Here is a 25,384-nt window from a genome sequence, read left to right as displayed (position 1 = left end):
TTATGGTGGCAGTCGGAGCCCGAGGGATGAACCACAGAGCTGTGCTGCGTGGAGCTCGTTGTGGAGCTGTACCAGCTGCTGTGTTGGCAGCCTTGCAATTGCCTCTGGATCCGCCTTGCCATCTCATCTCCTTCCATATAGTACAGATATATCACTTCCCCCCTCTCTAACCCCATGCTTTGCTTCTCCCCACACACGCCGATGAGTTTTGCAGGGCAGGCCATATGATGTGTCACACAGAGCCCGGTGTGGCACAAAGCTGGGGCAGCCCCGGCTATGGGAGCCCTGTGGGAGCTGCCTGCCTGTGTGCTTGGGGTGAACCTGTTGGTTCCTCGTGCTTTGGATGTCCCAAGGAACCAGGGAGCACAGCGGCAGGGGGAGCACGTGCAGCAGGGTGGCTGGCTTTCCATGGTAAGGGCATGGGTGCTATTTGTGCATAGCAAACTGTCCAGCCATGTGGAGGGACTGCAGCACCAAGAACACACGAGGCGGGCAGTCCTCAGCCTGGCTACGAGTTTTAAAAGTGCTGATTGTGATTGCATAGCTTGCAATTATCACAGAAGGTCTGAAGTAGGGGTTATCTCCTGAGCTGCTGCCTCCACTACTGCATCCACCTGATCTACGTGCTTTATAAGGTTACAATTGATACAATTGCATCAGTGGGTCCTCAGAGCCGGACGAGAGCAGAGCTGCGTCCCCACTGTGAGGGAGCTGAACAACCCCATCTCGTTTCCCCGCTGCTCGCCGGTAAAGCCGCCGTTCTCCCCATGGGCAGCCCCGGCTTTCGGCCCATCGCCGTCCCATGGGCTGCCGGGGTCCGTCTCTGGGAAACTTTTCCCCCGTCACAGCCGTGGTTCCCCCGCTCTGTCCCGCTCTGTCCCGCTCTCCCCGCTCTCTGTGCCGCTCCCTCCCCCGCTCGGTGCCGGCCCCCGCCGTGCTCTGCGTCACGCGGCGGCCGCGCGTGGGCGAGGGGGCGGCGGAGCGCGCGGGACCTCCCCACGTGACGGCGCGGGCGTTGCAGGCCGCTCCCTCCTTCCCTCCCTCCCTCCTTCCTTCCTTCCTTCCTTCCTTCCTTCCTTCCTTCCCTCGGTCTCGGAGCGAGCGCGGAGCTGGGCGGCGGGGCGGCCGCGCGGCGCCCCCCCCCTCCCCCGGCGGCGGCGGCGACAGCGAGGACGGGCTCTGCCGGCCGCCCCGTCCATGGGAAAGGAGCGGCCCGGGCCGGGGCGGCGCTGGCTGCAACTTCGGCGGGGCTGAGGCTGCGGAGCCGGGACGGCAGCGAGGGGCGGCCCGCGGGGGAGGAGTACGGACGGGTACGGGGGGACCGGGACGGGACGGCGGAAAGCGGCACCGCGGGGTCCGCTCCGGCGGGGGCGGGACGGGCGGAGCGGGACGGGGGGGCGGGGCCGTTGGAGCCGCCGTTGGGGCACGATGTGCGGGAGAGAAGGGGAGCGGGGAGCGGGGCGGTGCGGGGCCTCGGGAGTTGCATCTCAGTCCCCGAGCAGGGAACCCTTGAGCGAGGCTGTTTTGGCACCGCTCGGAGCCAGACCAGACTTGTTTCATTCTCAAAGTCTCGCTGCTGCTGCTGCAGCTCAGTGTCGTTTTCTTGTGCTGTGAAAAGTCCTCTGGAAGCGCTGCACAAGCAGCAATATGTGCAAAGCGCGGCGCTCAGCTCCGAACCTGGCCAGGTTAGAGACTTCAGGACGCCCCAAGTGATGGAGGTGCTTTATGAAGCGATGACTTTTGCCTCCCATACAGGAATGCGGTGTTTTTCCCTTCCCCCGTTGACTCGGTGTCTGTCGGGTCCCGTTGTTGAGCGGTCCCTCCGAACAGGCGGTAGTGCCGGGCTGTGGATGGAGGCACGATCTGTGCGGTGCTGCCTGCGCTGCCCTTCGCTCCCGGAGCTGCGGTCAGCAGCAGGGCTCAGCAATAGGGCTCAGCAATAGGGCTCAGCAATAGGGCGGGGGCGGTGGGTGCGAGGGAGGAGGCGCGGAGCGGAGCCTGGGCCGGGGCAGCGCTGTGCTGAGCCCTGATTTCCTGGTTCCTGAGCGCCTGGCACAGCGCACAGCACGACCTGTGTTCCGAACGGCTTTTCCTGCCTTCATTGTGCTGTGCGTGGAATATGTAAGGGATGAGCACGTATCCTTGCAACCCCTCGTGTTCCCTTATGTTGCAGCCCTTTGCTCTGAGCAGCTGGACGCACTCAGTAGATTGATACATGATATCAATATGATATATATTGATATGCTCGCTGTACAGCAGCACGGCATTCAGGTTGGTATCAGAGGAGCCTGTTGGGTTGTTGCAAGCTCCCCAAGCAGCTCATTTGGGGTGGCTGTGGAAGAGGAGCACTAGGAATGCCCCTGGTGCCCTGGGGCCTCCTGAGGTTCTCTCCCTGCATACGCAATTTGTGGTGTCTGCTTCTTGCCCATTGCATAACCCTTACTCATGCCTACCCTCTATCCCAAAAGTGCTGGCCCTGCTGCTGTCAGAAATGGCAGTAAGGGTGAAAAGCACTCCTTTGGGCCCCAGAGAAGCTGTTTAAACACCTCGCCAAAGATTGGTAGTGCTGGTACCCTGATGACTGGCTGCCCTGCGGCTGCTGTTGCCTAGTAGGCAAGCAGTGATAGCAGCACCGTGTCCTTTGGTTTAGGGGCTCTTGATTCTGGAAACATCACACTGCCATCCAAGCAAACCCTTGTTGCTTATCATCCTGTTTGTCCCGGTGCATGTTCCCAGGTTGACCATCTCACTGCCTCCCTGGCTGCAGAGTGGGCCAGGAAGGGCTGTGCAGGCAGCACAGCTGGCAGGGAGCGGGGCCATCCTGTTGGGAAAGCTCCCAAGTGCTCAGGATGTTGTTGGGGTGAGCGTGGCCCAACCGGAGGAGCTCAGCTTGGTGAGAGGAGAAGGGAGGTCAGAAGGGGGAGTGTTTGCAAACGTCTGCTCTGCGGAAATTAGGAGCGATCTTAGATGGAAAAATTGCGTGGCCCTCTGAGGAGTTACTGTACTAAATTTGGAAAGCAGAATTGGTCTTCAAAGTATGAAACGAGGGGATTTCAGTCTTGCTTGAGATGCAAACCTCGTCGCAGTCTCAACTGTGGACTCACTGCTGACGCCTCCATAGTACATATTAATCCAGTTTTATCTGTCATGAGGAGATTTGTTGATTAGAGCCTCTAGGTAAAGGCTGCTCATGGGCTACGGCTGCTTCTTCCAGCCCGTGGGCTGGAAAAATTAGCTCCGTGCTTTGCCTGGAGCACTTGGGCTGCGTGTAATTTCACTGCCACCTTCATCTCAGAATTCAATTTGGTTCCCCTCACAAAGCCCGTTTATGTAGATTTATGTAGATTCGGTGCAGAGATGGATGTCTCTCAGAGAAAATGGGTATTCTTGTAGCAGTTATATAAACAAGTTGATTTGTGGCATTGATAAGAGGAAGGCAACATCATTTGAAGCAGGAGGGTAGGAGCGGTTTAGTGTTGTCTTGTCTGAGTCTGCATGGAATGGGAGGGTTATTCTAAGAACTCCTGCAAAGTAATGACAGTTTGTAGGGTACAGAATCATGTGCCGCTTAAAGGATTTCCTTAAGCGATGTGCTCCCATCTTGGACTGTAGGCAGTGCTTAACTGTTGTCCTACAATTAATGATTTCCTACAGTTCACTCTTATGTCAAAAAATACGCAGCTCTTTGGCATTCCAGGTGCACCTTGAGTTTCCAAGCAGAAAAGGTCTGCTTGAGGTCCCAGCAGCAGGTCCTTGGGGTGGTTGCTCCTGTGCAACAGCCACGTTGCATGCTGTAGGTCCTATTGATTGGTGGTCTAGCTTAATACACTAATACTGGAAATTACCTGCTTGCAGATGTGAAAGCAGCCGTGTAAGTGTGAGATCCCAGAGTTCTCTGAAGGGTTTCTTATTTGTGGGATTATAGTGGATAACCTGGCTTTTATGGAAACACTATTCTCCCAAGCTGAAACCTGTACAGATGGCTTTCCTGCAGCCGTAAGGACAGGCGACTGCTGCTATTTATCTCTTAGGAGCCTTTGGAGTACAATTGCTGTGTAGCTAAGTGCTATTTCATCTTGTAGGTATCGATGACCCACTGCTGTTTGCAGGTGGAACGGGCAGGTGAATTCCAAGTATTTGTTTTTAAACTATATGTGTTGGAGTCCATTGGAGTTCTTGTTTCATCTGCGGGTGTTGCTGCTGTGATTCAGATCAGTGGAGGCGCCGGATCCTGTTGATGTTAAGTGGTAAAATGGTTCTGAATGGTGCCTGGTTCTGAAGCAGCCCCTCACTGATCCAGCTTCGTTCATTCTATGCGGTTCTGTGAAGCATTGCTTTTTTTTTCTGCTTTCCTTTTGCAGTCCTCCAGATTGTTATGGAGGAAGATTATTTGAGAACTAAAAGAGAATCAAAGCTGATGTTGTTTTTTTTTCCTTCAGAGGATCAAGTATTCACTAATTCTTTTGTGATCGTTTCGATCTGAAGATGCAAAAAATAAGTGGAGTAGAAGCAGTGAGCAATATTGAATGACATTCTTGGGAACAAACACAAAGCGGGAATGCTGAAAACAAGCCGGTTTCGTGTTTGAATCATCTTCTTTGTAGGTGCATCGCAACTATCTGCTGATCTGTTTTGTCGCAAATATTGCAGCTGAGCCTCTTGTTTGATAAGATATTAACTGGTCAACGGAAAAGAGCACTATCACCAATGTTATCATGTCCTTACTTGTTGTAGTAATTAGGGTTGGGGGGGAAAATCCCATCCTTTCAAGTCGAAAAGGAAGGGTGCAGGGAGGGGAGATGCATCCGAGTGTCGGCGTTGTGGTGTTCATCTTCTCTCTGCTTTTGCTGTCTGCAGGTTCTGTCATCCGTGATGGCGTCAGCGCTACCCAGAACCCTCGGGGAATTGCAGCTGTATCGAATACTGCAAAAGGCAAATCTCTTGTTTTACTTCGATGCCTTCATTCAGCAGGGTGGAGATGACGTCCAGCAGCTCTGTGAAGCAGGTGAAGAGGAGTTTTTGGAGATAATGGCCCTGGTAGGCATGGCGAGCAAGCCGCTTCACGTGCGACGGCTGCAGAAGGCCCTGAGGGACTGGGTCACAAACCCTGGGCTTTTTAACCAGCCTCTCACTTCCTTACCAGTCAGCAGCATTCCTATCTATAAACTGCCAGAAGGGTCTCCTGCGTGGCTGGGGATATCCTGCAATAGTTACGAGCGGAACAGCGCTACCAGAGAGCCTCACTTGAAGATTCCAAAATGCGCCGCCACAACTTGCGTGCAGAGCGTGGGTGCCAGCAAATCTGATGTGGTGGGGAGCTTATCGCTACAGAGCAGCAGCGAGCCGAGGCTCTGGCAAGGACATCACACCACAGAGAGCGAGCATAGCCTTTCCCCGGCTGACCTCGGCTCTCCCGCTTCACCAAAGGAGAACAGCGAGACGCTGGATGCCGCTGCTGCTCTGTCAGTCGCTGAATGCGTTGAACGTATGGTGCCCTCCTTGCCCAAAAGTGACTTGAATGAAGTCAAGGAGTTACTGAAAACTAATAAGAAACTGGCAAAGATGATTGGTCACATCTTTGAGATGAGCGATGAGGACCCTCACAAAGAGGAGGAAATCAGGAAGTACAGTGCAATATATGGCAGATTTGACTCAAAAAGAAAGGATGGCAAGCATCTTACTCTCCACGAGGTAAAGTCCCTTGAGCAACAGTGGGCTTCCTCCCCTATTCCTGCACTTGATGTGAGGTGCTGTTTATAGAATACACTTCCCATAGGCACTCTTGACTGGATAATGAGTTGTGTGTCCTGCAGGAGACGTCGCCAGCTCTGCCCAGGAATAGAAGTCTTGGGTGAAAAAGAAACACCCTTTCCTGGGTGTGTGTGTGTGTGTGAGAGAGAGAGAGAGAGTGTGTGTGCTTGCACTGCTGACTTCAGCTTTATGACATCACACTGCTCAGTCACTCTTACAGTCCTCCAGACAGGGTTTAAGCACTGGAATGGCATATTGGCGTTGCACTGTGCGTGTTCCTCAGGACTCTAGGCGCTCAGCACCTTTTTAAACCGGTCTTGTCTTCATATTCCCTTGGGCCTTTGAGCCTAAGCTGGTTGTTTAGAAGACTAATAACTAGAGACAACGTGTGTCTGGTAACAGGATGGCCTGTCTTCGTTGCTACACTCTGCTTTCTTCCCTCAGCTCTAGACCCTTCTCTGTAGCTTATATGAAGTAACAAAGATTCTGCAGAAGAGGTTCCTGAACCTGGTGGGGTGTTCTTGTGGTGGTTGGGCGATGATGAAACTTAATGATACAACCTATGGCATGTTTTTCAGGGAGCACAATGAACGTGGGTCAGCCAGCGTAAGTGCAGGCAGTGAGGGTTGTGAGAAGAAGGGCAAAGTACTGTCTTCAGTAATGATGGGTGACTGTTCTGAAGTGTGTTCTATCAATACCTTCATAGTATCTGTTCCTTGCTGTCCTTAACAGTCTGTGCAGGCCTCCTTTGCTTCCATTCTGGCTTTCTTGAGGCTTGTGCTGTGTGTGTTGTAACGCGATAGGTGTGTCTGTGCTGGGAATAGTTCCCTAATGCCAAAGTACAGTACAAGAGGAGAACAAACATTAAGTCAAAGCGGTGCCAAAACAACTGTTGATCTGAATGCTGCATCAGCATTTTTACAGTTAACAGAGATTGCAAAATTTCAGTTGGATTTAAAATTTGGCATGTAAGACTGAGCTCCCAAAAGGGAAGGCAGTGTTTATGCTATAGGAGTGCCAAAAAAGCTGTACTGGCTTTAGCCTTTTTTCACTTCAAAAGGGAGTTCGGTAGGTGTGTTACCCATAGTTCTACCCATCAAACGAGATTCTCTTTGTGTTTTTGGGGACGTGGCCAAAAGAAAACTAATTCTTTATGTTCCTGATTATGTGTTTTGACTTAGAAGGCAGTGCATGTGACTAGCAGTGACTTTACAAGGGCTGGAACAGCAGAGCAGGACGACCCTTCTTGGGACCTTGTCATTAGTCAGCCATGTTTGCACTGCATGTTTCAGTTGCACATCTCTCACCTGTTTGCTTTGTGACTGTGTCTATGCATATGATGTATAGAATTCCAATATGGAAGAACAGATTTAAGTGTAACTTTTGTCCCTGCCCTCGTGGAAGTCTCTCCTTGTAACAGAATATGAGGCGAATGCAGGATTTGAGAGGCTTAATTGTGAGGTGCCCCATGTGTGTTGCTGCAGTTGGGACTGGGAGAAGGGGATTCTCCTTGTGTGAGGATGGGTGCAGTCAAGGCCTGCAGCACAGCATGCACTTCTTCAGCCTCTTTTTGTAATAGAGGCTGAAGAAAGCAGTCTGAAATCTGGGCAGACCTCTCCTCAGACAGCAATGTGGGCTCTGGGGGGTCACTGTGTGTGTATTAGGTGTGCTGGGCTCAGGGGTGGCTCTCCAAAGTTGGTGCTGTGAACAGTGGGTGCACATTTGGAGAAGCAGGGTGCCAAACAACTGGAAGAAAGCAGGACTGCTCTGCCCTGCGACTGTGTCTTAGTGCAGCTCTACAGATGATTGTAAAACTCTGTTTAAAGCTGGAATGAGAGCATGGTTTGGCTTTAGGAAATACTTCTATCGCTATTATGACTAAGGGCATGGGATCAAAGGAGTGTGTGGTTGACTTATGCCTCACTTACGCATGTGAGGCCTCACTGAACTCGATGGGAACTGCACACATGCAAACAAGAGGAATTTGCTTGTAATTGGTTTTACTGTTTGCTTAAAGAGGCTGGATATCACAAAGTTTTGTCTCGAACAGTTTTCTCTGGATTCTTCTGCATTAAAGCACAAAAGACACCGATGCCGCATGACTGCTGAGGCTGTTCGTTGTTTACAGTTTGGTAAACCAGAGTTTGCCTTTTTGTGAGTTCAGTTTCTATGGATTATTATGTTCATTGGCTTAAGCATTTAGCTGCTCGGAAGGAAGGACCCTGAACGATCAGGGAGGTAAGTTTCTGCTCATCCAGCTATGATGTTTCTGCACATGTTAATACATTCCAAGAGTGTCCTTCTGCCTTGAGGTTCAAAGTTTCTCCTTGCAGCTGGCAGTGAGCAGCTGAATAAACTTATCTGTGAATTTAAAAAGCCTGAGTAGTGGACAGATTCTTAAGGTAAAGATCAGGGCACTGCTGACGCCTCAAGCAGTGTGGAGTTGCATGCAGACTTGCCTTTAACTTGGTGGTAAGTTACTGAGAGCATTGTGTTACTGTGTGAACTCTGTGGGATCCCAAGGGGCTTGAGCAGCCATTAGAGGCCAGTGAGAACTGGAACTCTGAGCTATTCTGAAAGTACGTGCTGCTGGCAGCAGTGTCTGTGTGAGGCACTTAAATAGCCCAAAATATAATGCAAAATCTTTGAAACCAAGAGGCTCTGAAACTATTAAACGTGCTCTCCTTAATCCATCCCTTTGTCTTGGTGTTGCGCATCTTTTCAGGCAGGGAGAGCGAGTCGTGTTTGGAGGTGGAGTGAAGGAAAGGATGCGTGTAAAGCGTGGCCTTGCACTCAGTGACTCTCGCATGTTTGAGTCAGATCTGTAATTTGCGTGTTGGTATTTCAGTACACGTCTGGGTACCTATAAAACTGAAAAAACCCTGTTTAATAGTGTGAGAAACAGGAGTAAAAAGTACAAGCAATAAATTCTGCCCAACTCAGTGTCTTCCTTTTTCTTTTGTTGACTCACCAAAACAGTAAGGCTTAGTATTTAATTATGTGATTCTAAGTGGGGAGAGGGAGGAGGGGGGGAAGGGGAACGGGGGAAGACTATAAACCCCATTGGATGGGAATGTACCCGTCCTTCTCTGTAGTGCCTGTACGGTCACGTACTGCTCTGTCATCAAGGCTTCCAGCATACAGAACTGTGCTATTCAGGCGTTCAGTGCTTTCTCACTGCAGGATTGTGCCTCCTGAAAAGGCAGGAAGCCATGATGCAATTCAGTAGTCTGGATCTGACCTCAGAGGAGAAACCAAGAAAAAATCAACAAACATTTGTCTTATGTATTAGTATAAACAGCATTTGTCTACAAGTACCCAAAATATTCAGCCGTTTTAGCTCCTTGCAACCCTTATTGAGGGATAAAAAACTACTTTGAATTATGCTGTAAACATTAGTCATGTTGTTCATCCTGTGCAAAGTAATAGCTATCACTCTGACAGAAATTAGCGCCTGCTTTGGATGGTAATTCTTGCCATAGGTGCTGTGTTAACCTTTTATTTTGATATTATTTTTCCTGGGTTCTTTCTGAAAAAGGTGGCCATTATAGCAACAGTTCCTCTCAAATGGGTAATAGTTGGTTATTTTAGCGTGTTGTTCTGTAGGAGCGCGGTAACCTAGAGATGTCGCACAGGTTGAACCGCAGCTTCCCACCCTTGTTCATCTGATCTCTGCTGGGCGTTTTTTGTCTGCACAGAGGCTGAAAGCTCAGTGTATCCAGCTGGCCCGTTAAAGATGTGATTGTGCTCTGCTTAGCATTCGGGTATCACAGGAAACGTCTTAATCAGATGAGAGGCTTTTATTCTGAAGAAGAGGGGAAAATGCTTGTGAAATAACAAGAAGAGCAGTGCTGTTCATTGTGAGGTTTCACTGGGTGCTGGTTGTGTGTTTGTGCCCAGCTTTGAGCATGTCAGCCTGCACACCGAGCTGCTGCTGCTGTGCACTGCCACCTCAGCCAGGCAAGGAGCAGGGATGTCACAGTTGGGCATGTGCAGGGTATCTCAATGTGCTTGAAATACGTAGCTGACTTCATGTTTACTACCCTGAGACTAACACAGGATGTATTGCTGATGGCAGCAGCTGGTCTGAGGCTGTGCTCACCTGTGAGAAGCCAAGCCCGTGCAGGGCAGCTTCCTAATGACGAATAAAGATCTGTGTGCCCTCTGCAAAAAGGACGTGGAATACTTTTATGTTGTTGTCTTGCTGTTACAACTCATGATGATTGCTGGCTGCTCTTTAGTTGACAAGACCTTTTCACTTCTTCCTCAGCCCCTATTTGCTGTGGAAGGAGTGTCCGTAATCCTTTTTTTCCTGCTTCCCAGTGTTAGTTTTTCACATTACATCATTAGTTATGTTGTTTGTCCGTAGTGTTGATGGTGTGCTTTTCAGACAGCAGTGTTAAGCTCTTACAGTTGCTGGCAGTATCACCACTTTCTATAGGCGACTGAAGTAGGTTATAAAACTGTTTTGAGCCTTAAGGCTCTTTATTTTTTTCTCTTTATCAAACTATTGCCAGCAACAAAGACACTAGCAATGTGTCCCAGCAGGCTCGGGGAAACATCCTTGAATCTAGTTCCATTTGATTCATGTCTGAAGATAGTCTTCACAAACACCAGGGTGAGAAGCATCGCTAAAAAGAAGTTTAATCGTTGCTTAAACCGTCACCTTGTATGGAATGCGTGCTGTATTCACCAGGGAAAGCCATCTGTACCCACTATGGCAGCTTTTTTTTCAAGTCCGGGGCATATTGCGGTTATAAAAATAGTACTCCCTGTAAACCAGGCTTTGGGAGCCAACCAGTGTGAGTGCTCAGAGCTCCTGTCTTACACAGAGATATAATTAATGCTGGGTTGAAGCACAGGCAGAGCACAGCGAGGGCATTTCAGTGATGTTTTACTTTAAAGGATGTTCAATGCGCTTTGTGTCTTTTTCTCAGAAGCTGATGTGTGTTAAGGATATAAATAAATGGCAGAAACCCTCCGGGGTTTAGTTCACCATTAGAAGTAATCTCGCTTGCAGTTGAAATCGTTCAGTGTTTCAGCAGAGGGTACAAAGATAGTGGGTGAAAGTACACGGGATCACAGATGTGTTTTTGTCTTTAATTTCCAGCTGACAGTTAATGAAGCAGCCGCTCAGCTGTGTGTGAAAGATAACGCGCTGCTGACCAGGAGAGATGAACTCTTCGCACTGGCTCGGCAAATCTCTCGAGAAGTGACGTACAAGTACACGTACAGGACCACCAAGTAAGGCTCTAATTAACTGTAAAGACCTGCACTTAATCAGTCTTTCTTCTCACTCTCTAGCTTTCAAAGTGCTCTTCTGAGGAAGGCAGGAAAGCGCTGTGTAAATCCTGAAGCTTTTAAACTGCTAAGATTTAGCTGTTTCGAATCACCTTTTTATTTGTTGTCTGGTACAGATTAGGCAATGATAGTGCAGGTGGAAAGGCATCTGGGAGGGTAGCGTTACAAGTATTTGAGGCATTTGAGTGTTTCAGGGTTAATGTAAATAGGCGGAGTAGCCAAAAGCTTCCTGATGTGGGGTATTTTTTGGGGGTGGTGGTTCTCGTTGCTGGTTGTTGTTTTTCAATGTGCAGATTGAGTCTGCTGGTTTCCAGGGAATGAGAAAGATAAGATCATAGGGAGTGTCTGACAAACTCGGTGGAAACAAACTGAAGCCGAATCCTCATTTCAGTTGTTGATGTTCTGTTTGGTGAACTGCTGTGGGGTAATAGCCAAGGCTTCATAGCTTCTGATTATGATTAAAAATGAATTTTATGATGTATTTATTGTTTCCAGATACTTTCTATGCATTGCTTTCACGTTTTAACTCTGACCATTATTGCAGTATCCTTTCAAAATTTGTTGTCATAACCCTTCTGGGGGCTTTTCCTGGTTCTCTTTTGCTCTCCTTCCTTCCATGCTGATTGTATGTAAATACAAATGCATCCTGGGTAGTCAAAGTAAAAGGCGTTGTTAGGCCTCTCTGTGCTCAGGCAGGTTTCCTTTCTGTTCAGAAAGAGAGCACACGAGTCTTTTGACACTTATGAAAACAACACAAGGCACTTCTGTTCTCCTCTGTGCTCAAGTGGCTTTTAGTGCCGAGTCCAAGTGAATTGGATGCTTTTCTGTGCATCTGAGTTCTCCTTGCTTTATGTATTCATTTGTTTTCCTCGCTCTCATCTCTGGTGATCAGAGTTCATCTGATGTTTACTGATAATGCGTGTCTTCTCTTCCAGATCTAAATGTGGAGAAAGGGATGAACTGTCACCAAAGAGGATCAAGATAGAGGTATGGTATCGTGGCTCCTGTATTTCAATCTCTGTATGCTAAAATGTATTTGAATTGTGAAGGGATGTGTCCAAGGAGCTTTGTTAGAAAAATATTTGGCAGACAGTTGATGGGCCTGAGAGGGAGGGCGAGAACCACTGCTGGAGTCTCTGAAAACATATATGCGTGTTGGAGGAATGTGTAGGAGCAGGGGTAGAGAGCAGGGTTTGCTTTATGGTAAAAGTGCGCTCAGTGTCGTGCACTCAAGGTGCGTAGAAGGGAGGAGGAATGGGACCGAGTGGTATCCTGTGGTGGCGCAAACTCAAGTGCTGTAGGAAATGTCTTCCTGTTAGGCCTCTTGCTGCCCGTCATGTTAATTTACTGGATTTTGCAATAAAGTTTGGGCCTAAAGCACATGTGTACCTGGCTGATAAGTGCGGTTGCACAAGGTTTTGCTTAGGGAAATGAGCGCTGTGCTTTTTGTCAAGTTGCTGCTGCTAAGAAGTAAATCCAAAGGCTTTTAAAAAGTCACTTAAGCAAACCAATAAATCATGGTAAATATGTGTACCTGCGTGACTTGTAAGAGTAGCAGATGTTCCTTTCTCGTTTTTTAAACTAATAGCTGTTTCATTTTTAAACAGGTCTCGTACTTTGTTGGTGCTGTTGTAGGGATTGTTATTGTGCCGCCTGCTCCAAGCAGTGCAAATATAAACGCGCATTAGAATGTAAGCTGGGACTGAGCTAGAATTGCATGTCATGCAGATATGTGATATTCTTTAACTGCAGGGGGAAGCTTTATAGCGTTCTGGAATGTGCAGCGCTGTCTGTGGTGAATGATGCACCAAATGCAAGGCTCTCATTTTTTCAGCTTTGTTACCTGTACGAGGGCTTTTCCTGTGCAGCAAACCCTGGTGGGAGCACTTAGCTTTGAAAAGGCAGTTCTGAATAGGTTCATAGGTGTGTTCTTTTGTTCTCGCTGTTTCTCCACCAGTCTGCATACAGTTGTAGTTTGAGTTTATGGAAGGCCAAGCTCACATGCACACTGAGAATTTACTTGTGGCTTTCATAATAATTCTGTAATGCTATTTAGATGTGTTGAGGTGCTCTTTGACCTCTGCCTGCTCTTCAGTCTATAGGAAAGAGCAGGTAGAAGCTTTATTAAATGATTTTATGTGCCTTCACTCTGTTGCCAGCCTTGACAGATTCATTGCACAATGGTCATTTGGTTTTTCCTTCTCTTTAATCCAGCCTAGACTTAATTGGTAAGAGCTGGCGGGGAGCTGCTCCTCCTTTGCTTGAAGTAGTGTTTCACAGACGATTACATTTCAGCATTAGAAAGCTTTTCCTTCATTCAGTGATAATTGATGATGAGCAAGTAACTGAAGTGACACGCTAAGGGAGGAGGCGCTTTTTTTCCGTCGGATCTTCATTGAAAGAAAAAGGAAAATTAATAAGCAGTGAGAAACAGGGGAGGAAGGAAGAGTAGGTCAACCCCAGGGAATCTGCCTTCTCTTAGTTTTTGGATGATGAGTCTGGCAGCTCTGCTAACTCAAGGCACTATTTTGTTCGGTAATTTTGAGAATGGATGTTTACTTGGTGTTGTTTTTGTCTAAAATCGACAGTCGTATTTTAAAATGCATGTGCAAACTTTGTGTCTTAGTCGTGCGAATCACTGCCTCAGAAATAAGACTGTCTGCAAAATAAGAAGTTGAAAATTAAGGTAAATGAAATTAACTGTCATATAACAAGGTAGCATTATTAGCTATGAAATACCAGCTGTCATTATCAATGTAAATGCCTCTTTCTGTACAAAGGAGAGTCTTCTGAGCTCCCCAGAGTAAAAGGTTACTGTGGTGTGTTATGATTCCGAGGTACACTGCAAACTAGGGAGCTTTTTCAAAGGTGTTTGGTGGCGGGGAGAGGCAGTGTTACTCAGGAGCTCACTCTTACATCTGGTACCTTGGGCACTTAGGGGCTGCGTTTTGGAGAAGAGATTGTAACCTTTTCAGTTAAATGGAAGGGGCAGTAAGTGCTGCAAATCTGTTTCTTCCTCTCCCGATAAATACTCTTCATCCTATTTCTGAAGTTGTATTACTCGATTGTGGCTCAGTTCGCTTGCTGTCATGCTAATAGCTGGATGCTGTAGATTGGAATTTTAGGTGACTTGTTACTGCTAGCTCTGGCTTCTCTTTCTTGTCCTTTTTTTTTTTTTTTTTTTTTTGCAAAGGTCATTCTGTGCTTCTGTTTTAAAGCTGCCCTCTGTGTTCTGATTCACCATTCCTTTGCCCATTAGTCACTAATGTCTCTGAAAAGCCTCGTCTAAAATACCAGCTTGAATTTGGAAAGGTTTCATGCCCTTTTTTTGCCTACTGTGATAGATCACGTAGAAAAGATGAGTTGATTTCCTGAAATGTAACAAAAACCATAAACCCTAAAAACTCTGAATGTCACACATGTGCCAGCAGGGCTGTGTGTGCGAGCTTAAGCATCACTGGGTTCCAGCCGCCTGTGTACATTTATCCTCTTTATGAATTTGAAACTCACATAAGCATTACAAAGAAACAATATGCCACGAATTACATCAAATTACCTGTAAAAGCCTTTCTCTTCCCTTGTGTGCTCTCCCCCTCTTATTCACAGAGTGGGTGGGCGAGCTGTGGGAGTGAAGTGTACAGAGGAGAAGGGAGGAAAAAAAATTCCAGGCAAATGAGAGACTAAAGGTGCAGAGGGAGTGAAAGAGGGAGTGGAATGAATTGGGCTTTAGGAACAGATTTTATTACAAGCGAAAAATAAAGAAAAGACATTTCTTAAGTCAGCTCTGGAGGGAAGGCAGAATAGATGAATTGAGGTGGAACCGGTGCTTCCTCTTAGGTCTCCTTTGCATGGGTGCTGTGGGGCAGGGGCACCTCTTGTTTTGTCATCTTCCATGACTCAGTACCAACAGCACTCAAAGTGATGAGCTGTTGGGGCAGTACTTAGAAAGCAAAATAAGTCACAGGTGTATCACGCACTGCGCTCAGATGGAGGGGCTGCTCTGCATCGTGACGCTCTCTGTTGGGATTGATGGGGCTCCTCCCTCAGTTACACCACCAACAGTGAAAAGAGGAGAGAAACAGAGAGCTGAACCTGGCCTTGTCCCTGGGCTTGTGGCAGAAGGGAATTGCTCTGTGCCAGCGCCTCCATTCAGCTGAAGGAGAGGGGTGGGGAAGGCTTGCAAGAGCTGATTTCACAGTGCTCTGTGGGGGACGCAGGAAGGAAGGGAAAAGTGGAGGCTGTGAGGAAATGTCTTCCCCTGGTGCCAGTATGGATGGAGGGAGAGAGAGAGAAAAGGCCCACCTCCGTCATTGCAGAGACAGTTGAGAAGAAAATCAGGCTAAGTGTGGGATTTTGCTGTTTTTCTCGAAAACGGCAAAAGCAGTCGAGTCTACTGTTTGCATAGGAAAAATGTCATTAGAGGGAGCAGAAAAGCACATGTGGGACTGGGAACATCTGCTGCAAGAAGCCTCTTGAAAAACAACTGAGCAGCAGCACAGCGAAACAGAGATGCTGTGCTGCACAAAGCAGGATCCTCTTGTGTGGAGAGGGAAAGGAGTGGTGAGGCAGACATGGTGCAAAGCAGGCCATCACCACCAGCACAGCCCGCTGCTCAACAGGCCTTGGCCTCACCGTGCGCTAACGGGAGCAGCCAGTGGCAAGGAAGGCCGCCATGGTGCTGCTCCACACTTAGACTGTCATCAAATCATCATACACAGGAGTGATGGGTGACGGTCACGGCAGCATGCAGGGAGGCCTGCTTGTAGGAAACAGCCTTTGCTGTTATATTGGCGTGTGATCACAGATAGGTTGTGAAGAACTGTGTTCCTGATTGGTTACAAAAATAGGATCCTCAAGACGTTTTTGTGTATTCCCTTTTCATCTGCCTACACGCGATGATTTTTCCCAAACAAATTCAGGTCTAGCTGTATGAAAATGGTCAGCGCTCATGGAAATGCGCTGCCAAGTCTTTGTTTCTAGAGGATGAGGCTGTGTGGCACTTTACCTGGTTATGAAATTTTACATACTTGCCGTGTTTATTTTTCCCCGAGGGAATATGTTGGGTGGATAAAAGCCTTATGCAATGATTCACACGTTCTTTTTTTTCTCCTGAAGCATAAGGAATAACTTGCTGGCATTATGCTGCAACAAGGGTTTGACCACAGCTCTTCAAGTCGTTGTGTAGCCCCCAGTTAGCACAGACCTTGGAGTCTCTCCTGTGATTTTTCTGGAAGGCCCCAGTTGAGCTTTCTTGGATGATCACTGATTTGTTTGGCTGTTGTCAAAGTTATTTGTGCTTGCATTCGCTTGCCTCCAGAAGCCAAAATGAATGTTGGGATACTTGTAATACTTCTAATACTTAAATAGACAGTTACAAATGTCACTGTTTTCAGGTCTGAGTCTATTTTAACTTCTCTAGTATTTCCTCAGATCTGTACAGTCCCCCTATACTCTGCCTTTGTAGATGTTTATGGATATTCCTCTGCTTTACATGAGCTTCAGTGCCAAGCAGGATAAGTTTCTCATCTTGAACCATTGCTCCAATGATTTATTTATTGTAATGAAGTCTGGCAGGCTTTCACACAAATTTTATTTGCTTTATTTGTACATATGCAAGTTGCAAGAGAGATTTGCATGTCATAACCATTTGAGGCTGAAAGGATCCTGGAATCCTGGTTTCCCAGAGTACCTAAAATCTTTGCAGCGTGTTTCATTTGGTTACATTTGTATGGTTTTTGTGTGCAGTATGTTGAGTTTTAGGAGGCTTCATTCAGTTTCTCAGGGTTAGCATAGCCATCTGCTGTGCCTTGGTCTTTGACTTACTTACGTGTCTATTTGATTTCTTAATCTCCAAAGCTGCTGTATGTTAAGAGTAACAGAAATGATGGGCTTAAACCAACCTGGTAAAGCTAGTTAATGTCAGTGACAACAATAGTCTGAATTCACCTAAAACTGAGAAATACGATTGTCTGTGTGTGGGACATTAGATGTATAGTGGGTACCGTATAGAGACTGTGCATTTTAGACACCAACTTACGTGTAGTGGTTAGCACAGGCATCTCAACTCCAGTCCACAGTGGTCAGTTTGGGTTGGGTTGTGGTGTTCTTTTGAATGTGCGGAGAAATGGGGTGCAGAAAAGATTAATCGTGTCTTTCTCTTGGTGTTTGGTTTCTCCTTGTGCACAATAGGATGGTTATCCTGACTTCCAGGACGCAGTCCAATCGCTCTATCAGCCAGACAAAATGCCGCTTGCTTTGGCTAAGGGAAAGAGTGAGGATTTGGCAGCTCTTAATTCCCAGGTAAACCGTCTGCACTACACTGTGTATGTAAGGATGATATAGGCCACATCTTTGTACGTTAATTTTGATGTATTGGTTTGATGACTAAAGGAGTTAGCTTCAATTTTCCAAGGCTACCTAGCTTATCTGTGATCACATCACACTTCATTTGGAATTACCTTCTGAGTCTGTTCTCACAGTGTTACACCTTTAACCATGTTAGCTCTGAGAAGGCAAAATGTAGCTTAGAGAGCCTGAGAATATGAGATGGCCTGTTGGAGCAAGTAGGGTGCTGTTGGTACAGTGTGTGCTGTGTACTTGAGTTATTAGCTATAAATGGAAACTTGTTGAATCTAGAGAATAAATAGAGTAGGACATTTTGGAGTCCTTGGTTCTGACATTTCTTTTCAAGAGAAAAGTCCATTTGATTTAGGAAATAGAGAACTCCTGGATCTGAAAGGATGTATTGCCTTTCTCAATAACATCCAGCTTGGTGGGATTACAGCATTTTCACATGTGCAGAAGGCATTTAATAGATGAAGACAGGCTTCCAGTTCTTTGGTGTTGTTTGTTTGTTTTTTTGTAGTCTATCCCAGCCTTGAAGGCAAATGTAATCATGGAATTTTCATGTAAGATTATGTTTGGGATCAGCGCTTCTGTTTTCTGAGACTAGGTATCTTACCTTGGCTCCTATGTTCTTCTATTGCAAAGCAGCGTCCTGTCATGAGAATTCTGTTCATTTTGCTACATCAAAAAGCAGCTGTGCTGCGTTTCTGATGTCACATAATGATTAAATGAACTTGGTTTTACGTGCATTTGGTCATTGGTCAGTGCTGTGCAGCAGGGGAACTGAGATTTGTTTTAAGCTCAGTTGGACCCTCAGCTTCTGTGGTATTTTACAGAACAGTTGTTCCAGTTCTCTCAATCTCAATTAAACAACAAAGATTGCGGGAGTCAGATGTTAAATATTTTACTCTTTTAAAAATTGCTCTTCAGTCTGAAAGTAGTAACAGGACTGACAGAGTAGCAAAATTAGAGCACAGTTGGAAGTCAATATGTTTGAAAGTCATTTCTTTTTTAACCTACTTCCCAAGACCGAGCTTGAGCTGTCAGCGTTCTTCTGTAGAACCCAATGACCTCCAAGTAGAAGAAGTTATCAGTTGTGTTGTTAACCCTTCTGTCAGGGTCATGGCTGTGCTGGAGAAGCCCTTCTTTTTCCGGTCTGTTAGATTGTCACCACATTTAAGTGTTGAACTATGCAGAAGACGTAGACTGCTGTGGGAAGGCAGGACTTCAGTCATCTACCAGGAAAAGCTGAACGATCTGAAAAGTGACATCACTTGTTCTTGGTCGGCATCTCAACTGGTTCAAACAGTAGGAGACATTCACCTGGAGGAATGAAATGTCTCGTGTTGATCCTAGGGGTTAATTTGACATGCTTTATGTTCTCATGTTCACGATGGCTCTTCTAAGCAAACATTATTGGCTTGTGATATTTTTTCTGTTATGTTTTTGCACAATGCCTATTTACATTCTTAAGAACAAGACGATATTGAAAGTTAGAGTTTTCTTGGCATTGGATTCAATGACAAACATTCAGACGCCATTTCCTCCCACGCTGCGCTGCATTGTTTAATTTCACTCTCGAGAGGTGTATAGGTCTTGTTCTTCTTCTAGACAGACATTTCGCACCTTTATCCCCCACAAACATACTGTCATCCTACACTTTCAGAATGGCAGATTTTTAAGCTTGTGTAGTGCTGTTTCTTAAAATAAAGATTCCAAGATGTCTGGTGAAATCTTGGCATAAGTTCTTAGCAGATGTTGCCATCGCTCTTGGAATACTTTGTGAATACATGTATTTGAGCAGAGCTAGGACATGATTTTTCACTTCTCTTGTGATTCTTTTCACGTAACTCACAGCCTTAAAGCGCAGGAAGTGTGTTTTCAATGTGTTTTCTAAGAACAGAATCTCACATTGCATTTTTGCATGGATGAACTACTGCAGCTCGGATTTTAAGTGTTTTTGAGTGACTCAGTTGAATGGTATGGAAATTTTTATGGGTGCAAAAATACTTTGTTTACTTGAGAGATTGGAAGAAACTGTAAAGCACACATCTGTACATGTGAGTCAACAAAAATCTACATCTAGGCTGCTAGTCTTATCATCTGATATTGTTTTTTCCATGTTTTGACTCAAAAGATGTATGTATGCTTTATTTGCAGTCTGAAAAGGTGATGGCAAAACAGATGGAGTTTCTTTGCAACCAGGCTGGATTAGAGAGACGTCTTTCCACAGGGTGTTACAGGCAAAACTCAGAAGAGCACAGCCCCAATGGCATGTCATTAGATAATGTTGATGGACAAGGTATAGTAGCTTCCAGGCACGGTGTTGTTGTCAGCAACTGCATCTGATGTTACACAACATTTGTCAGTGGTGTTATTTATCTAGTGTAGCACAAACAGAATGCCGAGCACTGAATGGACAAGACAAGATCTCTGCCCTAAGGTGCTTACGGTCTAAATAACACAATCAGGTGTATGGCCAGATTCTGCTCTGTTACCGTCATGCGGCTGGACAAACTGCTTTCCCTACAGGGAACGTGCAGAGAGGGAAGAATGTAGGGAGAGTTACTGTGAGTGAGGGCAGTACTTGTCTGTAGTTTTATCCTACCCCTTGAAAATAGAGCAAAGTGCTCAGGCTGTTGCATTTCATTTATTCTCTTCCTTTGTGGAGATGGAAGGTAGAGCTGATAGTACAGTTGGTACCACCCATCAATCCTCCCCCCACCCTTTTATTTTGTTAACCAATCTGTGCAGTCTAGGAACAAAACTTGAGTAGCTGGCTATGTAAATGACTATGTAAATTCCTTAGAAGCAAGCAGATTCTTATAATGTTTGTAGTAGCTTGTTCTTCATAAAGCTTATAGTTTTGTGGTGATCTATTTGATTTACCGCCTGGCTGTTCACCAGCTTGCATTAATCTTAAGAATGTTTAGTTTGTTTGACCGGTTTCTGTTTGGATTTCTGTTTGTGTATTGTGAAATGGGAGAAAATGTTAAGTATGGACAAGAAATGCAAGCTGAGCATTTTTCATTTGTGTTTCTAAAAGATAGATTTTTTTATTATTCTTTTAAGAAGCAGTAGAGGGAGAAAAGGGAATGAAAGCAAGTAAGCATTAAAACATGGGTTTCCATTTGTGTATGTCGGTCAAGCAGTGCAGTATAGAAGAGATAAGAACAGGTTTGTGCATCCAGCTCTTCTTGATGCTGTGAGTTGCTTCATACCATTTTTGCATTGTGTAGCGGCACTGGGAATTTCTGGGATCTCGGTGGGCTTTTTGGGCAGAAGAAGAGATATTTGCATGGGTACAGAAATACCCACTGCATGTGGAATAGTCTACATGCCAGCATATTCACATAACACTTGTTCTGCTAGAAGGCTTTGCAATAGATGCAATTTAGGACTCTTGACAAAATTAGTCGCTTTTGATTTTGTTTTTTGTTATTGCTCTCTTTTTAATGCATCCCTATTTCACTGTGAACTGCTTCCAGGTGAAAGACCGCTGAATCTTCGGATGTCAAATCTCCCCAGTCGACAGCTGCAGCACATTGCACTCGATGGAGAGCAGCACGTTGGAAAACCTCTGTGCAGTGAATTGATCCGGCTTTACCCTGGTGGTGAGGCAAAGTCCCAGTCCTCGGGTTAGTGCTGTCCTTTGTAAATTGACCAGTGTTTCTTAGAAAACCCTTGATTAACCACTCAATGCCAGCTGTCTCTTGAATGACAAAGGTAGCTCAGTCTGGAACTCCTTGCATGTAACCTTTTAACCAAGGCTTCAGACAAAGCTTCAGGAGGAGTGTTACTCCTTAATGGAGAAATGGGTTGCCTGTTATTTGGGATACACCTAGAAGATGCAGTCAGTATATTAAGACAGAGAAGTTCCGCCACGTGTCTGTCCTCAGGGAGGTATTGACCCAAAGTTCTGCCGTTATATACTTAGCTTACAATTTCTTATTGATTGTAATATGGCTTCGGTCTGTACAAAGGAATCAAACTGTAAATACAGTTTTCATAAGAAGACTTTCTATCCTGCCTGGCACTCTTTCTGTACTGCGTATCATGCTGTGTGTGCTTTGAACTGTGTCCCATTCGCTGACTTGTACTCACGCTTGTTGTTCCCTTTGGCTGTGGGAGAAAGTCTTAAGTTTCATGCAAGGCAGCAGGATCCCTTTGTGCATGGGGGGGTTTCAGTTTCTCAGCTGGCTCCTAAGATAAAGCCGGGAATTCTTGAGTTTCTTACAACTTAAGGAACAGTAATAAAACCCCATCTGAGTTTGGAGAGTGTAATGGGAAAGAGGTTATTGAAAGAGAAGAAGAAATATGCCAATCTCATTTTGGTGCGCTGAATGCTCGGTTCTCTTTTTTGATTGTTGGGGTTTTTTTTTCTTGCAACTTGACTGTCCCAGTCACCAGATGAAATTTGCCTTTCAGATTTCTAGTCAAGTGTGCAACACCACTAAGTCCTGCTCCTGGAGAGAATGGAATTAGGTCTGCGGTGATGGCGCTGTCATCACTGTAATGTAATTGAGGTTATAACCCAGCTGGGTTCAAGCCCACTAGGAAGAGGAAGAATTTATCCATTTATTCAACTTTTAGCGTACATACAGCTCATGGACCCTTTTTCTGTTGTTGTTCTTGAAGTAAGAACAGAGTATATTTGTTTCCAAGCAGTATTTTTAACGTATCTTTTTCTTTCTTTTCTTTATACGCAGAAGGCCTTGGTATCTTAAAGGATTTTCCTCACTCGGCTTTTAACAACATAGAACGGAAAGTCATAAAAACAGAACCTGAGGACACAAGATAGTCATCCTGTTCTGGAAACCAGTGTCATAATAAGGAATGAAACTTCACGAGAGAAGAAAAAACAGCCTTAATAACCAGTGTTGCCTCATTCAAATAAGAGATTTCAATAGCCAAAGCCTAAGAACTGGTCCAGTAATCTGTGGAAACAGAAAAGCAAAAGACACTGCAAACTAAACAGTAATACAGGTGGATAAACATTCCTGTTAAAGTGGTTTTATAACGTGGAAAGATTCACAAATTAATATTGTGGGTCTGCTTTATTTAAGAATGTATTATGTATTTGTATAACTTATCAAAGTAAATCTAGATGTCGGGACGTGTATAGAGTCCAGTAGATGTGGCTACAGTTCATTTTACTTGAAATTTCAGTGTCTACTTTAAGTGTACCTAGCATAGACCTGGTTGTTAAACATTAGAATTACAAATCTTCCTTGGGGAAGTAGGATCGTGAACACCATGACACAATAAGCAGCAAGTTTGCAACAGCGTTTGTAGGAAAAATGGAGGATGGATACAATATCTCTTGGTTTAAAATGTTATGTGGGTATAGCATTTGGTAGGCCTAGAGCCCAGTTGTGTATCATAGCAGATGTTCTTGACGCTTGCTATTGTTACATCACTCTTGATGGTTTCAACAGCCTTTGTAATGCACTTAGAGTAGAATACCTATCTACAGTTCAGGAGCATAGAAGATGCCAATTAGAGTATGGAAGAGTCCATATTAGCGGTTCCCATTTTGATGTGAAGATGTAACCATTTGATATACCTTCAGTTTATCAATCAATTTCAGTGCGGTTACTGAAGTTGCACCTGATATCCATAAACCATCAGGTCTTTTGGAGGTGAGAGACGAGGGATTACGTCTTCAGAACGTGACTCCTTATTAAGTGCTGTCCAGCCCGCGTGATTCTATGAATATACCGTATACTGCGTTCAGTATGCCAATACGTTTCTTTATGTATGTGTTTAATTAACATCCGGATTCTTTATTTATTTGACTGTTTTGATTTTTTTTTTTGGTACATTTTCACTTGTGCAGATGTCATTTTATCTACGGAAAAACAACGGGCTTAAAGGGTTGGATTTTCCCATGCCGTGTTTGTGTGCATCCGTCTTTCCTCCCACGTTAAGGATTGCACTCCTGCAGTCTTAATAGTTATATGCCTTAGTTTCTGAATGCAGTTTTTTCCTACGTTGTTTTCTGGAGGAGTGAAGGAGGGCGAAAAGACATAAGTTACCTGCGGTGGGTAGATTTCCACATTCAGCTGTGTACTTCATGTCTGCAGTTTGCTCTGTGTCGTAGCTCTGTATTAATTCGGTCACAGTCCGTCGTACCCAAGTGCTCTGCGAAATGTGAGCTGAAATGTCTACACTGCAGTCTCTTATCACTGTAAACATACCTTATTATTTTATCACTTTTGATCTGCGGAACAAAGCTTTATAGTAGAAACACCGGTAAACAACTTTTTATACCATTAAACCGCGTTGGGTTTTTTTAATTTCCTTGAACTGTATGGTACTGTTTCACTTCCTGAAGTATCTTGCTTCAAGTGATGGAGTTTGCAGCTCTGCTGTTAGAAATAAGAGGTGGGATGTGTAGTTGTGTTTCCTCTTTCCTGTTGTGTGAGGTAGTAGCATGGAGGACTCTTTGGTTTGTAACGTTAGCCAGTGAACTGGTTAGTAGCTCAGTAGTTTTCATGAGACTATATGGAACCTGCTAAAGGACAGCTTAAGGTTTGAACTGTGCAGCTTGAGTAATAGAGCAGCAGGCCTCGAGACGTGCAGGAAATGCTCTTTTTTCAACGTCTCTACCGTTGTTTGGATCACAGAAGAAGCTCTTAAGCTTGCTGGTCTTTTCAGTTGGAGTGAGAGGAAGGAGAAAGAAGTTACTAAGCACCACGTTGTTTCAGTCGAGTCCAGAACTTCTTTTGTAAACACTAATGTATTAAATTTGCTATAAATTAAAGTACGTAACAGTTCTATTTTTGAGTTGTAAATACAGTACTGTGTGTCACAACCCCTTGGTTATCTCTAGGACGATATTTCAGTTGAGAAGTCCAACAGGCCATTTCAGTCTCAGCGAGCTGGAAACCATTTTTTTATTTACTGGTTTGCAGCTCTATCTATTTTGGTTTTGTTTTTTAAACCCTGGGAGTGGAGGCGGGGAGGGTTGGGGGGGGAGTTGATACATTCCACAATGGCACATAGGTTTGGTAATAGCGGATATTCAAGCAATGGTCTTTCCACGACAGAGGTCTTGGTGGACTGCAACTTGGCTGTTGGGTGGAGTCAGGGGGAAGGTTCACCCGCATCTGCTGTGGGCGGGTTGCTGGATTCGGGGTACTCTGGATCAGAAGCCAGCCCTGCAAACGATGCCTGTTCTTATTCACATGTTTATATTGTTGCTACAAAATAAAATTCACCATGAGAACTCTTTAGTTTCCCCAGGGTTGTTGTTGCTTTATTTTCCTTTCCTTTTTGCCCCATTGTGTTCTCTACAGGGAGGTAATTGTCTTGGGATAGGGGAGGAGGAGGGAGCATTTTGAACTGCAGCTTGCTGGCTGAAGGTTAAGGCTTTTCCTGCTCTTGTGGTTGAATCTGCCACTGTGGGTGGGTGGCCTTGCTAGGTGTGGTGGGCCAAGGAAAATAAGGAGGCAGTGACATCCAGTAAGGGGCTGCAGCCTGGCAGGCCTGTATTACACCACTCCCTTGCTCACCAATGTGCCTACGTTCACTCTAGGATGTGACCAGTGCAGAGCTGTGAGATGACAGGAGGCAGTAATGGAAAGTCTTGGGGAAGTCAGCAGACAAAACAGCACTGCCCAGCTCTATGGCTGACTCCCACAGGTGTGGTGCTCTCCTGGTTCAGCTCAGTTTCTAAACAGCATCCCATGTCTCGATAGAATGAAACAATGGAGTTGGAGAACAGAAATTTTATTTTCTTTTTAAATTGTAGATGGATGACTTAAGCTCAAGAACAACATGGATACATGGGATGAGCATCCCCTGTCAGCTTAGGCCAGCCCCACTGGATTCAGCATCTTGCTGTGTGTCCATGAAGTTCAGCACCTTCAGGCTTGTGTCTGGAAGAGGTCAGGCTTAACACAGCTATCACACAGGGCTTCCAGTTGCAGGCTGTGCCAGTTCCTCATACAAGCAAAAGCTCACAGTGTCGTTGCTCAAGGTC

General features: G+C 45.6%; 1 protein-coding gene across 4 annotated transcripts; it reads left to right on the top strand.

Moving 5' to 3' along the window:
- Positions 1-1,074: 1,074 nt before the first annotated feature.
- On the top strand, positions 1,075-24,635 carry NAB1 (NGFI-A binding protein 1). Of its 4 annotated transcripts, none has more exons than XM_015867877.2 (8): positions 1,076-1,310; positions 4,858-5,691; positions 10,862-10,995; positions 11,988-12,039; positions 17,242-17,352; positions 19,558-19,699; positions 20,886-21,011; positions 22,107-24,635. In XM_015867877.2, exons 2-8 carry the CDS (start codon positions 4,873-4,875, stop codon positions 22,196-22,198), a joined length of 1,476 nt encoding a protein of 491 aa, XP_015723363.1. In that variant the 5' UTR covers positions 1,076-1,310; positions 4,858-4,872; the 3' UTR covers positions 22,199-24,635. The 4 variants fall into 4 exon arrangements, with proteins under 4 accessions (XP_032301559.1, XP_015723363.1, XP_015723362.1 ...); XM_015867876.2 differs by having other exon boundaries at positions 20,886-21,035; positions 22,110-24,635; XM_015867879.2 differs by having other exon boundaries at positions 1,080-1,310; positions 20,886-21,035.
- Positions 24,636-25,384: the final 749 nt, after the last annotated feature.

The sequence above is a fragment of the Coturnix japonica genome, chromosome 7 (assembly GCF_001577835.2).
Source record: "Coturnix japonica isolate 7356 chromosome 7, Coturnix japonica 2.1, whole genome shotgun sequence".
Classification (NCBI taxonomy): Eukaryota; Metazoa; Chordata; class Aves; order Galliformes; family Phasianidae; genus Coturnix; species Coturnix japonica.
The sequence above is the reverse complement of the archived record's forward strand: the minus strand, read 5'-3'. Positions and strand labels throughout refer to the sequence as shown.

Excerpts from the sequence above, each read along its gene's own strand:
- NAB1 (XM_015867879.2), top strand. The coding sequence starts at position 4,873 with ATGGCGTCAGCGCTACCCAGAACCCTCGGGGAATTGCAGCTGTATCGA. Across the intron at positions 17,353-19,557 it reads TGGCAGCTCTTAATTCCCAG|TCTGAAAAGGTGATGGCAAA; the intron begins GTAAACCGTCTG and ends CTTTATTTGCAG. Across the intron at positions 21,036-22,106 it reads GGCAAAGTCCCAGTCCTCGG|AAGGCCTTGGTATCTTAAAG; the intron begins GTTAGTGCTGTC and ends CTTTATACGCAG.